This window comes from Balaenoptera acutorostrata, chromosome 20, assembly GCF_949987535.1.
Source record: "Balaenoptera acutorostrata chromosome 20, mBalAcu1.1, whole genome shotgun sequence".
In the NCBI taxonomy this organism is placed as follows: domain Eukaryota; kingdom Metazoa; phylum Chordata; class Mammalia; order Artiodactyla; family Balaenopteridae; genus Balaenoptera; species Balaenoptera acutorostrata.
The window spans coordinates 12,265,801-12,281,013 of NC_080083.1; the positions used below are offsets into that span (position 1 = coordinate 12,265,801).

General features: G+C 58.4%; 1 protein-coding gene across 6 annotated transcripts in view; it reads left to right on the top strand.

Moving 5' to 3' along the window:
- Positions 1–2,982: 2,982 nt before the first annotated feature.
- Positions 2,983–15,213, top strand: part of ATP2A3 (ATPase sarcoplasmic/endoplasmic reticulum Ca2+ transporting 3) — a 33,934-nt gene continuing 21,703 nt past the window's right edge. For 5 of the 6 annotated variants that reach the window (XR_009006437.1, XM_057536951.1, XM_057536953.1 and 2 more), the window contains exons 1-5: positions 2,983–3,214; positions 12,640–12,657; positions 12,944–13,026; positions 14,644–14,748; positions 14,930–15,068. Coding sequence is in view for 5 of the 6 variants with exons in the window: in XM_057536951.1 (XP_057392934.1) it covers positions 3,097–3,214; positions 12,640–12,657; positions 12,944–13,026; positions 14,644–14,748; positions 14,930–15,068 (463 nt within the window). In the remaining variant the exon portion in view is untranslated. Of the gene's footprint in view, positions 3,215–11,762; positions 11,822–12,639; positions 12,658–12,943; positions 13,027–14,643; positions 14,749–14,929; positions 15,069–15,213 lie in introns of those variants that run through there. The other variant, XM_007177426.2, reaches the window with a different exon arrangement.

Consider the following 15,213-nt stretch of genomic DNA (forward strand, 5'->3'; position numbering starts at 1 on the left):
GAAGTAATGAAATCACCAGCTCAGGCAGGCAATCTTGATATACAGAGGTAAGTCTGGAGGCAGGGAGGCCAGGGAGGAGGCTGTTGGAGAGCTTGAGAGAGAAGGTGGGGCCTGAGCGGGGGCAGTGACGATAGGCGATAAGGTCGGGCAGGGAGAGGGGAGCTGCAAGAGAAACCCTCTTCCGCCTCCACGTGGAGTCCTCCAGGTCCCTCCCACTCCACTTGGCCCCAGATGCACTCCCACCTCAACCCACTCCTCCCCGACCTCAGGGCTGAACCCCTCACCCACCAGAAACACGGGAGTCAGCTGTCACTCCTCACTTCCTCTCATCCCTGAACCTAATCCACAACCAGGTCCCTCTGCCTTGGTCTACACCTCCTCATTTTTTACCACTGTGGGGTCCTTTCAGCGTCTCCTCTCCCCTTGAATCCCGTCCCCATACCAGCTTCCAGGGGGAAGCTATTCTAGAAAGCAAATGTGACCTCGCATCTTCATTGCTTAAGAAGCCAGGCCATTAAATGGTCGATCAAGGTTCTCAGTGTCCCAGCCCTGCCTCTCTGATCCACCCTCCTGACCTTGTGCTCAGCTCCTGATGATGCAGCCATGCTGAGCGACTGAGTCACTGTCTCTGGGACACGGCTGAGGTTTCCCACCTTCAACTGAGGTGGTTTTTTCTGCCTGTGACACCCTCTTCTTCATGTGTCCAAATCCTTCCGGCAAAGACCTACCTTTCCCCTGTGCTCCGCTCTGCACCCCCCCCCCCAGGTGAGGTTGGCAGGCATGCCTCCTGCCAAAGAGGTGGTAAGTTCTGCCATCATCTGTCCTGTGGGGGATTTAGAAAGAGCTGGGACTGGGTGCCAGGCCTAGAGCTCTCAGTACCTGGCAGCTGGGAGGTGGGGAGGATAGACCAGCCAGCCCTTTGGACAGCATACCTGTGACCATGTCCCCCTGGCTACCAGCTGTATGTCTAGGTGCAGATAGAGGGCATAATGGGGGGGGGCACACAGCGACTGGGCAAGTAGTTGGAGTGTGAAATGACTGTGGAAGCTTGGAGCGATGCCCAGAAGCTGTCATGGGGGCAGCCAAGCAGGTGGGCATGCTGACAGATGTGTGAACCTGCCAGGTGGGGGCCATAGTTGCTGGCAGCTGCTGGCCCTGCTTGTGGTGGTTTGGAAGCAGGGTGGGGTGGGGTGGGTGGGCTGGAGAGAGGGAATATAGGCCAGGCTGCCAGAGCAAACAGGCAGGCCTTCTGGCTCTACCTTCGAGCAGACACCAACGGAGTGGGAGAGGCTTAGTGTTAAGGTCCCTGGGGCTGACAAACGGGAGTCAGACCCCAAGATGTGTAAGTGGGGGAGGGAGAGGGATTTCCAGTTGCTTTTGTGACTAGGGCTTCATGTCTCTGGGAGAGAGGTCTCTAGTGGAAAGCTGTAGGGTTCTGTCCCCGCCTAGCCCTGGCTAACATTTTTCCTGGCAACTTAGAGATGCAGGTAGGGCTGTCTTTGTGGACTACAGGGGTGGGGGAAGAAAGGGAGAGGGTGGAAATACAGGGAATATTGGACTGGAGATCTAAAATGTTGGGCTGCAAGAAGCCACAGCCCGAAAACCAGCATTCCCCTATCTCAACGGCAGTAGGCTGAGCCCCAGCTGATGCCCCTGGAGTCGGTCTGGGTGACCTCTCAAAAGCAGCAAAGGACTGGACCGTTCCGCCAGCTAGCCCTCACTCAGTATCTCTATATTCAAGGAGTAATGGCAAAGGGGAGAGAGAGGAGGAGGTCCATGGCCCCATCCTGGGAGGAAGAGATCAGGAACTGGGGGGACACTGGGTAGGGGTCAGCAGGGGGGGCCAGGCTGGAAGCTGGGGCTTGTGTGTCTGCAGTTGCAGTCTCCCGGAAGGCTTTCTGTTTGCAGAGGCACTGTAGGGTTTGGGGTTTGAACAGCCGGCTGAGTGGGCTCAGTCCTGGAATCTCTGACCTTGGGCCACCAAGGTGGATCCCAGAGCTCTGGGCAGCAGAGGCCACCGGTAGGGGTGTGATGGTGGGTGGGTGAGACTGGCTGGGTCTCTCAAGCTGGAGCGGCGCAAGCAGATTGCTCTTTTTTGCTCTTCCCTTTGGCGGGGTGAGTGGTTTCTGCCTTCCCACAGTTTGCTTCCCTGACCTGCAGCCCTCCTCCTGGTACCCCTGGACAGACTGGAGCTCAGGGAGCACCGGAGTAGGGGTTCCTCTTCCCTCCCCTGCCCTGCGCCAGGGTCACTCTCCCTGGGGGCCTGGTCAGAGGCCTCCACCCCACACCCTCAGACTTCTCCAGGGAACCCTCATCCCACCTGGCAGTTACGTTTCCTGCTGGGGTGAAGGTGTGAGTGTAAGGTAGCAAGACTGGTTTACTTTCTTATATCCTGGGTCATTGTTAGAGGTTCTGATTGTGTGAGGAATAACCGCTCTTCGCTGGACTTTAGGAAAACAATAAAGCAAGCATAAACATCAAAAGAAGAAAACATCAAGTAATCTCCAGAGGAGTCTTGCTTATTCACAGGCTTTTGGGTTCCCTCTAGACCCAGGGTCACACTTTGCAAAATTCGAGTAGGGGGGTAGGAAGCCCCTCTATGGACATCCCCGTTTTGCAACTTCCCAGGACTCAAGGGGGCTCAAAAGAAGGCAGCTCAGAGACACGCGCTCAGCAGCCCTCCCCAGTTCTCTGCCCTGTGGACAGTGGTCGAGGCCCTTCCGGACCACGCTCGCTCGGCTCCCCCAAGCTCAGCGCGTTCCGCGTGGGCGGCCTCAGTTCCCCCTTCTGCAGAATGGGCAGGCAGCTCAGCCTCCGCGCCCCGGGGCCCTGCGGGGGCGGGGCGGAGGGCTCCGAGGGCGGCCGGAAGGGGTGTGAGTGCGGGGGCGGGCCCCGGGCTGCCCCGCCCCTGGGAGGGAGCCCGGGGCGCAGCATCCTGGCGCGGGCCGGGGCCGCCGCCGCCACTGCCGTCGGGGAAGGTTCCAGCGCGGTCCTGGCCTCGCGCGGCGCCCGTCGGGGCCCGAGCCCCCCGCGCAGTATCCCCGCGGAGAGGCGACCCCGACTGTGCCGACGGCGCAGACTGCCGGGGGGGGCGGCATGGAGGAGGCGCACCTGCTCCCGGCCGCCGACGTGCTGCGCCGCTTCTCGGTGACTGCCGAGGGCGGCCTGAGCCCGGAGCAGGTGACCGGCGCGCGGGAGCGCTATGGTCCTAACGGTGAGAGCGCGGGCCACGCGGGGGCAGCCGGGGCCGCGTGCGCCGCGGTCTCCGTATTGCGCCCCCCCCACCCCCGCCGCGGCACCGCGGCTGCGGAGCGGTCCTCTCCCCTCCCAGCCATCGGCCCCCGCGGGCGGGCGGGCAGGCAGGAAGCGAGGGCTCCGGAAACCTCTGCAGATGCCCTTGGGGCTCCCGGCGGGGCTGCGCGGTACCTTCGTAGGGGAAGGGGGGGTGCGGGTTCCGGGTTCGGAGACCGGACGCCTGGCTCCCCTGCCCCGCTCTCCTCTCTCCGGGCCCAGGGACCTGTGCGGCCCTTCCGGGCTTCCCACCTCCACCCGCGTCCCAGTCCACTCCTGCAGGCCCTCGCCCACCCCCATCGACGCTCAGCGCTGCATCCCCGCGCCGCCGCAGTCGGCCGGAGTCGTGCAGGTGCACACATCGGGGTCGGCCGGCGAGGGACCAGCCGGGGACTCTGAGGCCCAGCCTCCTAGCTGACCCCGAGGGTCTCCCACGAGGGCTCAGTAAAACGCCCAGAAGGTGCAGCTTGTCAGCTGGCAGGCTTGGTTACCCCACCCCCAGGTCTTCCTCTTTCTGCACCCCCAGGCGGATGTGGCTGGCGGAGTCGGTGGGGTCTTCGAACTGCTGAGGCGGGAGACCCACCTCCTTGGGGGTGGCAGGTTCAAGGCCTCACTCAGGGAGTTGCCTGGGGAGGCCTTTCCTTCCTGGGTGACCTGGAGCCACGCCTGCCCATCTCTGGGCAACGAGGGAGCCTTCATGCTGTTGCTGTTTGGGAGGGAAAGGTATCGTTCTTCCTCATGTTCAAAGGAGTGTGGGATTCTCCACCTGCCGAAAAGCACGGCAAGTGCCGGTACTGTCCAGATATGACCCAGAGATGGTAGAAGATGTAGAGGTCCCTCCCCAGGTCGCTTGCAGGCAGGATTTGCCACCCCTTTGGCCCACCCCCAGGGCACGGGGCAGAGTGTTAGGGGTCCAGAGAGAAATGTCGCCTCGATCCCCAGAGTGCAGCCTGGACCGACGCCCTTTCTGAACTTGGGGCCTCACCCTTTCAGGGTTCCCCGCCAGCCGGAAGGAAGGTTCTCTGGCCTGTGTGTCTCACTGCTCAGGGCTGGCTTGAAAATTACGAAGAGCTGTCAGAAAGGGAGCTTTGGGTTTTGTATTGGTTTATGACAACCACCTCTTATATAAATATTATCTTTCTGGAGCAGAAATCCTTTTTCGAAAAAATTAGTTGCTATATTTAGTTGAGCTGTGGGAGGAACTAGGGAGATAAATATTATTTAATATCCCCTACTAGTGACTTGGCAGGGAGGGTGTCCTCACTGCAGGAGCGCAGGGCATCGGGGCTGGTCCCCCAGCCCATGGGTGGGGCTGGGGGTCGGGGCAGCAGGTCTGGGGTTCCACCGCCTCTTCTGTGCTGCTGTGGCCTCCAGCTTGGGAGTCCTGATTCCCAAGGGAAGCTGGAGATCCAGCCCTTGGTTCTGCCTCCAGAATCACACAGATGTTGCCCTGCGTTACCCTGGCCAACACCCTTCTCCTTTCTGGCCCCCCATGTCTTCAGGAGGAGGGGAAGGTGGCTGGGAAGGAGGGAGCCTCTAGTTCCCCCCATGTTGTTTTGTCTAGGTGAGAGGATTTGGGGGTGCCCTGGCGGCTGAGCATCTGTGTGGGGTGATGAATAAGGATGTTGGTGCAGTGTGTAGGTCCAGAGAGGTGGATGTGCATTTTGGGGAGGGTGGTAGGAAAAGTTGGGGGGCCATTCCTGGGCTCCTCTGGTTCCTCTGTGCTTCGATGGTAGTAAAAATGAAAGCTCCTGTTCACTGACTACCTATTGATACTACGTGCCAGGCATTGGTCTTGTAGCACTTTTCACCTCTTGTCTCATTCCTTCCCCAAAACAACTCTATGAAAACAGCTGTTGTCATCCCCATTTTACAGAGGAGGTAACTGAGGCACCAGGAGGTTAGACAGCTTACCCAAGGTCACACAGTAAGTGGTAGAGCTGGTACTGGTTGCCTGCCCCTCTCTGGGCCTCAGTTCCCCCGTCTGTTCAAGGGGGTCATCGGTTCTGCAGACTCTGGGACCCTGGTGTTGGGGCCTGTGCTAGGAGCTGGGGTCAGCTAGACAGGAGCTAGTACAGCCTTGCCCCCGGCCCCCGCGGGGCCCCCAAGGGCTTTTTCCTCGGGAAGCATTCCAGGGCTCTGGAAGTCATCAGGTGAGGAGAAGGGAGCCGGCTGCCCCTTCCTGCCTCGTGCTCCCCCAGCCGAGCTCCAGCCTGAGGAGGAGGTGCGGGTGTCCCGCGTTCTCTACCCGCGCAGCCTCTGGGGTGAGGCTGACAGGGTTGTGAGCCCTAGCTCTGCCCTTTCATAGCTGTGCGATCCTGGATAAACCGATTTGCCTCTCGGTGCCTCTATTTGCTCATCATAAGTGAGGCTACGATAGGACCCATGCCAGACATTTGTGAGTGTTTGCGTACACCAAGCCATCCCTTCTTGTGGCAGAAGGAGCTGGGCCAGAAACGGGGGTGGGGGGGAGGGGGCGGGACCTGCAGGTGGAGGGAACACCCCAGGGACTAGTGTCCTTCCCCCACCCCAGGAGTCTATGCACCTGCAAGGTCGTTAGGCTGGAAACCACAAGGAAGTCATTTGCTTAAGTCTTGAAGTTCACAAGTTCTGCCAGCACAGGAAGAGGGGAAGCAGGGGCTGGGGATCCTCCCTCCCCACTCCTCAGAGCTGGGGGAGGGGCCTCAGTCAGTGAGTGTACTGGGAGTCTCACCTCCCTCCCCCCCATCTGTCCCAACCCCAGCAAGTAGCCATGCCCTCTGAGGCTCCAACAGGGCAGTAAGTGGGAGACTCCTGGCCTCCTGTGAGCCGCCTTTCTCTGCAGACCCCAGAGGTGCCCAGGACTCAGCTTTCTTGGAGGGGCCTTTCTACATCCCTTCAACTTATTTTTTTGAATAAAAATGTGCACACAGTACCACATTCAAAAGGTACAAAAAGTATATAGTAAATTCTCCCCAGCCCTGTCCCCAGTCACCCACTCCCAGCCACCCCAGTATCTCCTTCCCAAGATATTCTGTGCACACACACCTCTGGGTCTGTGATCGATGATCTTTTTTACATGAAAGGGAGTGGATTTGGGGGGCTGTTTTGCCCCTGCTTTCCACGTGACAGAGTCACTCTTGCAGATGGTTCCACGTGGAGCATCCTTGGGCTTCCTCGTGGCCACTCAGAGTTTCATCACGTGGCTGTTCCAGCATTTCTTCCCCCGAGCTTTTGATGGGCTCTGGGGTTGTTCGAAGCCTCTGTTATCACACACGCGTTATAAGGCACACCCTTGTCCCCATGTCATCTCACACACTGTGAATATCTCCAAAGGATAAATTCCTAGAGGGGGAATTGCTGGGTCAAAGGGCATGTGTATTTTAAATTTTGACTGCTGTTGCTCAATTGTTCTCCATAAAGTTGCACCAGTTGACCTGCCCGTTTCCCTACCACCTCACCAGCACAGTGTGTTATTGGACGCCAATCTCATAGAAGAGTGGTCTCTCATAGTCTTACTTTGCATTTCTCTGTTTGCCAGTCATGTTGGGCATTTTTTCCTGTCATCAGGAGCCATCTGATCTCCTCATGTCCGTGGATGGGCTGCCTATCACCCCTGCTGGACGTGAGCCTAGGCAGGAGGCAGGACTGGGTTGGGGGTGTCCCCCCAAGCGGGCGGGCCAACACCTAAGCCACCCCCACCCCAGAGCCCACGGATGTGGGAGTCAGGCGAGGTCCCAGGAAGTCTCTGCGGGGGAGGGGCGGTGTCTCTGTTTAGGGGAGCTGGGGGAGGAGCTGTGACAGGGGCTGGAGCCTGCCCTCCTGGACCTCAGCCTGCCCATCTGTACAGTGGGTACCAGAGCTCCAGGGGTGCCAGGTGGGAGGGATAGTCTGGATTTAGATTCCTGCCGGTGGGGTCTCCACTCTGACCTTATCTCCTGCCCTCAGCCCAGGTACCCGCTTCCTTGGCCCCAGTGTTGTCAGTAGGGTAGAGACAGGCCCCTGAGATCCCCCAAGGGCCTTGCAGATGTGAACTGACTCGGATCTGAGGCAGGTATTTCAGGTTTCACCCCATTTCTCACACCCTTGTTGGGCAGCCTTAGTGCGCCCTCTCAGGAACAGCACCAGCCCTGCCCCTGCAGAACCCCAAGCCCTTGCACCAGGAGCTCCCTGAGGCGGGGCTGGGTCTGCCCACAGCACGGAGGATGCCCAGCAAACACTTCGCGTCTGGGCCTGGTCAGCCAGTAAGGCTGCAGCAGGGCAGAGGTTATCCACTCCGGGTGGGGCCTGGAGACGGTGGCAGGCCAGGAGGGCGGGGTGGGGTCTGCCAGCCAAGGTCTCTCCCTGACTTTGTGAGTGAGGATTTAATTGCTCTGTAAATTTACCTTTGAGGAAGACCTTGGTGAGCACTCGCCTCTCCCAACTGGAACCAACACTTAGAAGCCGAAATACCAGTTTCCAGTGTTGTGAGAAGGAAGGAGTCAAGGGGGGATTAGGGGAGCAGGTGGTGTGTGGAGCCTGGGGGCAGCCCTGGCCCTGCACCCCCCTTCTCCTGGGCTCTGGGCTGTGGGCCCAGGGTCCAGGGCTGAACCATGGGGCAACCGAATAAACAATTCACTGAGGCTCTGTGTGGACCCAGGGGTGACTCAGCCCCTGCCTGCCCTGGGGGTGCTCCGGGGCGGGAAGCAGAAGGCAACATTGATGACCCTTGAGAGCAGAGCTTTTCTGAGAAGCCTTCCTGGAGGTTCAGATGAGGAAATGGGGAGGTACCCTGCACAGAAAAAATGGCGAAACAAAATCGTGGAGGGGGAAAGCTTTCGCAAAACCAGGGGATGTAGTAGCAATCCTGAGGCATCTCACTTGGCTGGCAGAGGGAGGGACAGACGTCTAAGATATGAGAGTGATTCTGGAAGGGTGGGTTGGGGCAAATCCAGGAAGACCTTGAAAGCCCTGTTAAGGTTAGTCTTTATCCTGTAGGTCCAGGAGAGCCACTGAAGGTCTGTGAGCAGGGCAGGGTCATTCATTCATTCACAGAGTTTTATTGAGCACCTACTGTGTGCCAGGTGCTGTCTCAGGTGCTAGGGACACTGGAGCTTCCATCCTCTTAACTGTTGTTATGGCTGATGTTTACTGAGCATTCACCATGTGCTGTGCATTAGTCTAAGTTCTTCATACATATTACATCATTTTATCTTCACAGCAACCTTATGAGGTAGTTACTATTATTACCCCCATTTTCCAGATGGGGAAACTGAGGCACAGCCAGAGTTAAAGTGACTTGCCTGTGGCCACAGAACTACCAAGATATAGGATTTGAACCCCAGCCCTCTGGACCAGGCTCTCTGCTCTAAGCTGCAGAGTTTCTCTAATCACATCCCAGGCCGTTCCGGGCCAGCTCCGCATCGGGCATCTGTGGACGTGGGCTGGTTCAGTCTGGCAACAGTGACCCAGAGCACAGTTCGGCCAGGAGAAGCCACCGTGTGAGAGGTCCAGACAAGAATAGTGGGGGCTCATATGCCCCCAGGCTGGCCCAGCTGGGGTCTGGGAGGGGCAGCACCTCCTGTTACTGACTTGGCCCATGCAGCCTGGCAGATGGCACCAAGAGGTGGGCAGGGCCAGGGCATTCTCACTTAACAAATGGGGCATCTGGTGCTGCTGAGGGCCCAATGCCATCATTTCAAGGGGAACTGGCTCAGCCCCACCACATGCAGCCTGGAGATAGCAAGGGGGAACCAGCATCTTCCAGGGATGCCTGGGAAGGGGAGGAGGTGCTCTCCTAGCCCCTGGATCCCCCACCGTGGCCCTGGAACTAATTCACGTGAGGGGAGAACTGGGTTGTTCAGAGTCTTGGCAGGATTGGAGTTTGAAGCAGATCAGGCCTGAGCAGATACGGCCTAGTAACCCCCAAAACACCACCTGTTTCGTGAGGAAGAGCCTTTGGGCCGGGATGATTGGGCTGATGGCTCTAGGGCCACAATAGAAGGATGAACCGATTGATGGGATGAGGACATCCAGCCCAACAATCAGGACATGGGATATTACGTTCTTTCAGGTGACCTTGGCTGGGGGGAGACAGGGGGACCACTGGGGTGGGAAGGCAGGACAGCCTAGGTGTGAGTGCAGGAGGTCCAGAGCAGGGGTTTGAGCTCAAAACACTTCCCTGCCACTTCCCAGCTGTGTGACCATGAACTAGTCACTCAACCTCTCTGTACTTCTACTCTGTAAAATGGGAATGATAATTGTATCCTCCTTTCCGGGTTATTTGAGAATCACAAGAGAGTAATGCACATGAGGAAGTGATTATTCTGTTTGTGGAGCACCTTCTTATCTGCTGGGCACACAATGCCCTCCCGTTTATCTCCGGAGATGAAGTAGGTAAAGCACCTGGCACACTGCTCGGTATATAGTAGGTGCTCAATAAATGTGACTTATTAATATTAATGCTACTAATGCTGATCCTCACAGCAGCCCTTCTGGGTGGGGGTGGGTACTCCGTCTTCCAAATGAGGTTCAGGACCCCACGGGGAGCCAGCTACTCAGGCAGGACCGGAAGCATGTGCATTACATGGGCAGGGATGGCCCTCGTTCAGGGATGGGCAGGGCATCTGTGGTGACCTCATGGCTGGCTGAGCCTCCCCCAGGGGCAGCGGATGGGGGTGAAAGGGGAGCCTTGCGGTAGAGGCCAGGTCTGGGGAGAAGGGGGCATTGGTCAGGATCGGCTAGGTTATGCTGCAGTAACAACCCCCAGATCTCAGTGGCTTGAAACAATCCAGGTCATTTCTTGCTCACACTGTATATATGTACCTCAGTGCAGCTCATCTGGGGGCTCAGTGTCTCCCGACTCTGTGACTCAGGTTCACAAAGCAGACACCATTGCACAGGTGCTGGTTGATGTAGCAGAGGGTCAAAGAGCTCCAGACTGTGCTGTCCAATAGGGCAGCCACTAACCTTGTGTGGCTGATTGAGTTTAAATGAATAAAAATTAAGTATAATTTAAAATGTAGGGAATTCCCTGGTGGTCCAGTGGTTAGAACTCCGTGCTTCTGCTGCTGGGGGCCTGGGTTCAATCCCTGGTCAGAGAACTAAGATCCTGCAAGCCACAAGGTGTGGCAAAAAAAAAAAAAAAAATTGCAGCTACTTAGTCACACTAGTTACATTCCCAGTGCTCAGTAGCTACATGTGGCTGGTGGCTACTGTATCAGACAGTGCGGCTATAGGACCCTTCCATCATCAGAGAAATTTCCATTGGACGGCGCCCTTCTCCAGCAGTTCAACATTCCAGCCCGAATATACATCCTTCTTTTTGCAACTCACACAGGAAGCTGGGACGTGCAGTCCTACTGTGTGCCCACAAGGTGGGGAGAATGAGAAGTATTTGGGGAACAGCATGAGGACCACCACCAAGAGTGGACTCTGGATCGAGCTGTGGGTCAGCAGAAGGGGAGATCCAGGTGGAAGGGGAGAGAAAGGAGAACTGGTGAGACCTGCAGGCAGAGGGCAGCTTGCAGGGGGGACTAGAGCTGGTATGTGTGTCCCATAACATGATTCCCAACCCCAGGCCTCACTCCTACCCAGCAAAAAAGCCCTGAGGAATATGGTGGTCAAGGGGCTACATGCCAGATAGAGGGAGGGGTCAGGGAGACAGCAGGAGGGATTCAGGTGAGACTTACGGATACACTGTCCCTTAGGTCAGGAACCCTGAAGACACCTGCAGAGGTGAGGGGTTGAGGAAGCTCCTGGGTCGAGCATGGCAGAAGCAGGCTGATGTGCGCCATGAGGCTGGGGCATGGCTGAGATGACCTCTAAAGGACCCTGCTCCATTGGAGAATTGGCCCAGAAACCAGGCCTGGCCCTCCCCCCGCCTTTCCTGTTCGCCTCAGCTAAATAGATCAGAAGGGAAAAGTCTGTTTGATTTTAATCTCAACGCAGGACACTGGAGATTACATTTTCCACGGAAAATGTCAGCCATTGCCTAAAATAGGACTTTGGAGAAAATGCTAGAAAGTGTATTTTTAGGTTACATGTGTTCCTCCTGGATTCCTGCAGCCCAGTGGGCTGCTTATTACTCCCCATGGTTCAGCTGCCAGGTGCAGACCCCAGACCTTCGAAACAGATGGTCAGGGGAGAGGTGCCCATGGGAAAAATTGCTGGCAGGTGCTTGAGCTGAAAGCAGGTGGACAGAGGCAAGGACCCATGTCAGGGAGGAGGAGAGAGGGAGAGCCAGCCTGGGGTGGGGCTCGGATTCTGCATGCTAACAAGCTCCCGAGCGACCCGGGGTGGGGGCCGGGGAGGTAGACAGGAGGAGGCAAGGCTCAGTTAGGCTTGATCTGGGAGGGGCCTCAGACAGCCGTGGGCAGGTCCCGAGCTCGGCAGGAGGAGGGAGAAGCCCGTCCAGGGCCCCTTTCCAGAGACCCACAGATACCCTTGCTGGCTGTGTGACCTTGTTCAAGCCACAAATCCACTCTGGACCTCAGCTCTTGCACCTGCGAAACGGGGTCGGAATTCCCACCTGCCTCCCCTTTAGGCTGTTGGGAAGAGTCCAAGACTTCAGGTACTGGGGCAGCCAGCTCCACCTGTAACATAGGTACTTCGGGAAACAGGAGATAAAAGTGGAGCCTGTAAAGTGACAGCAGGTCCTGGTGGTGTTTGGAAACATGGTTCTTCAAAATGTTCTATGGTCTGGGCCTGGGCATGCCGGCTGGGTCCTCACTGAGCTTGCCTGGAGCGGAGGGCCTGGGAGGGGACAAGCTGAGACTCAACCCCTAGGAAGTGAACTGTGGCGGGTTTCTCAGTGCCCGGGATGCTGGCTGCTGGGGTCGTGCTCAGGGGGAGCCTGGGATGGGGTGGGGCTCAGAGGGACAGCGGTGCTGTGGGCCTTGTCCTGTGGTCCTGGAGAAGCAGGTGTGTCAGAGGTGGCCTGAGCCGATGTTCTCAATTTCAGGGAGGGGCTACCCTGCCGTGGGTGGGGGACATTGAACAGGACCAGGTGGGCATCGGAGAAAGAGCAGTGCAGGGAGCTGTGAGAACTACCAACTCCCTGTGTGACCTCGGGGGTCCCGTCTCTTCTCCAGGCCTCGGTTACCCCTCTGTGCAATGGGGGAGGGTCTAGAAGGCCACTCCTGGCTCCCATCTTGTCCCAGGGTGAGCCAGGCCACGCCAGACCTTCCTCAACCAGAGTGAGGTGAGGGTGAGGGGTGGAAGCATCTGGGCTCAAGCCATCTGTTCTGTGATCTCAGAGAACTAGGGTGATGTGTCCTGCCCATCGTGGAGGTCCCGGTGGGCACATGGGGAGGGGCTGCTCAGACTCCACTCTATAACCCAGTCATTTCTTGTCTCCCCATGGCTCCCGTGGCTGCCTGGATCCTGCAGAGCTCCCGACCGAGGAAGGTGAGCCTTGGGCCAGGGCGGCCTATGAGGTCACCAGACAACATCGTGGGCCATTCACTGTCAGGCTGTGTCCTCCCCACCCCCCGGCTGGGTGGGGCCTTGCTGAGCAATCCCCCCATCCCTCCGCTCCCGGCATTGCCCATCTGTGCCTCTCAGGGCCTCTGGCTCTCCCTCTTCAAATGGTAGGGAGGGAGTGGGCCAGGTGGTCCTGAGGCCGCCCCAGCTCTGCATGCAAGCAGGTCAGTCGGTCAGGGGCCCAGGCCTCATGCGGTGCTCCCGTACCCAGGGAAGTCCCTGTGGGAGCTGGTGCTGGAGCAATTTGAGGACCTCCTGGTGCGCATCCTGCTGCTGGCGGCCCTGGTCTCCTTCGTAAGTAGGGCCCCCGTTTCATGGCATCGGGCAACCCGGGAGGGAGACCAGGGCAGGGCAGTGCTCAGAGGCTCAGGCTCTGGGCCACAGGGCTGTCTTCTCAGCTGTGGGCCTCCCTGGGCCCCTGCCTGGCCCTTGCCCTTGCCCAAACCCTCACAGCCCCCCGCCCTGGACTCCCGGCTCCCATCTGTCCCCTGGCTGTCAGAGTGAGCTTGCTCCCATCCGCCCCCTGGCTGTCAGAGTGAGCTTGCTCCCATCCGCCCCCTGGCTGTCAGAGTGAGCTTGCTCCCATCCGCCCCCTGGCTGTCAGAGTGAGCTTGCTCCCATCCGCCCCCTGGCTGTCAGAGTGAGCTTGCTCCCATCTGCCCCCTGGCTGTCAGAGTGAGCTTGTGAAAGCACAGGTCTGACCCCGCCCCTCCTTGCCTTAGCACAGGGTTTCTCAGCATCAGCCCTGCTGACTTCTTGGACCAGATCATTCTTTGTGGTGGGAGCTGTCCTGTGCACTGTAGAATTTTTAGCAGCATCCCTGGCCTCTGCCCACCAGATGCCGGTAGCACTCCCCACTTGTAACAATCAAGCCTACAGATGTTGCCAAATGTCCCTGGGGGGCGAAATCACCCCGGCTATGAGTCACATTCTGTGACTTCCAGACTCCTCAGACAGACTTCGGGCCTTAACCTCCTGCAGCCTCCTCGTGGAGGCTGCTCCCCGTTGCTGTCCCCCATCCGCCCTGCCCAGACTCCTTCTGGACCTGCAGGGCCATGGGGCCAGAGTGGAGCAGTGGGGAAGGGGAACACCAGTGGCTGAGCAGCAGACACCCAACGGTCGTGCAGGGAATGGAGCCCTGAGGGCGCATGTGACTCCTGCTCCGGGCCCCTCCAGCCAGGAGGGGCCCAGCCAGCTGTGTCTGACCCTCCTGGCCACTCACTGTTCCTTGGAAACGGAGGACTCTTAAAAAAGAAAAGTCTATCCAGGCAGGTGCCCAAAACAGCTGAGCCAAAAGCGTTCTGGTACCCTCTCCACGCAACAGATGAACACACTGAGGCCTGGAGAGGATGACAAGTACCCACTTGGGCCAAGAGGTGGGAACGGACTTGAACCAGGTCTCGCGCCTCCAGGCCTGGTCTCTGGCTGGAATCATGGTCCTCTGGTCCGTGAACTGTGAACTTGAGCCTGCAGCAGGATCACCTGGGCTGCTTAAAACACAGACTGCTGGGCCCCACCCCAGAGTTTCTGACTCAGGAGGTCTGGGATGGACGCCAAGAATTTGCATTTCTAACAAGTTCCCAGGTGACGCTGCTGCTGCTCCTGGTGTGGGCACCACACCTGCTCCAAGAACCACTGCCAGGCAGATGGCGACGCCTCCTGCTGGCCGTCGCACAGCGGCCCCACGTCCCTGAAAGTGGGTGGGGTGGGACGTGGGCTCTGGTGGTCACTACCTGCAGGGGCTGGACTTCCTAAGCCAAGGCCTTCTGAGAGCAGACCTCTCTAGGTCCGGGGCTCCCCAGGGGTATTTCCCCCAAAATGGGAGCAGACAGAGACCCAGCACACAAAGGGAATGGCAAGCAGACCCTGGCCCACGGCATAGCCGAAACTCACCAGCTTTGATCCCGGCAGGTCCTGGCCTGGTTCGAGGAGGATGAGGAGACCACAACTGCCTTCGTGGAGCCCCTGGTCATCATGCTGATCCTTGTGGCCAATGCGATCGTGGGCGTGTGGCAGGTGGGAGGCTCGGTGGTGGGGCTGGGCCCCGGGGTCTCCCAGCTGCTAGGTGTGACCTCCATTTGGTCCTGGAATCCTGCAGGTCCTCTGCTTCCAGATCCATCCCGGGCCCTAAGGGTGTCACTCCAAGGGGGTGGCCTGCTGGGGCCAGCAGGGACAGACAGCCTTCCTGCCTCTGCAGGAACGCAATGCTGAGAGTGCCATTGAGGCCCTGAAAGAGTATGAGCCTGAGATGGGCAAGGTGATCCGCTCGGACCGCAAGGGCGTGCAGCGGATCCGCGCCCGGGACATCGTCCCCGGAGACATCGTGGAAGTGGCAGGTGCGTTGGGGGTCTCCTCCTTTCATTATGTGACGCGGATGAGCCCATCCTTCTCTTTCTGATTATATATGCAGAGGGGGTAGTTGTTGGATTCCTCTAAAGCTCTTTGGCCAAAACCCCATCAGACAGATAAGGGGACTGCAGG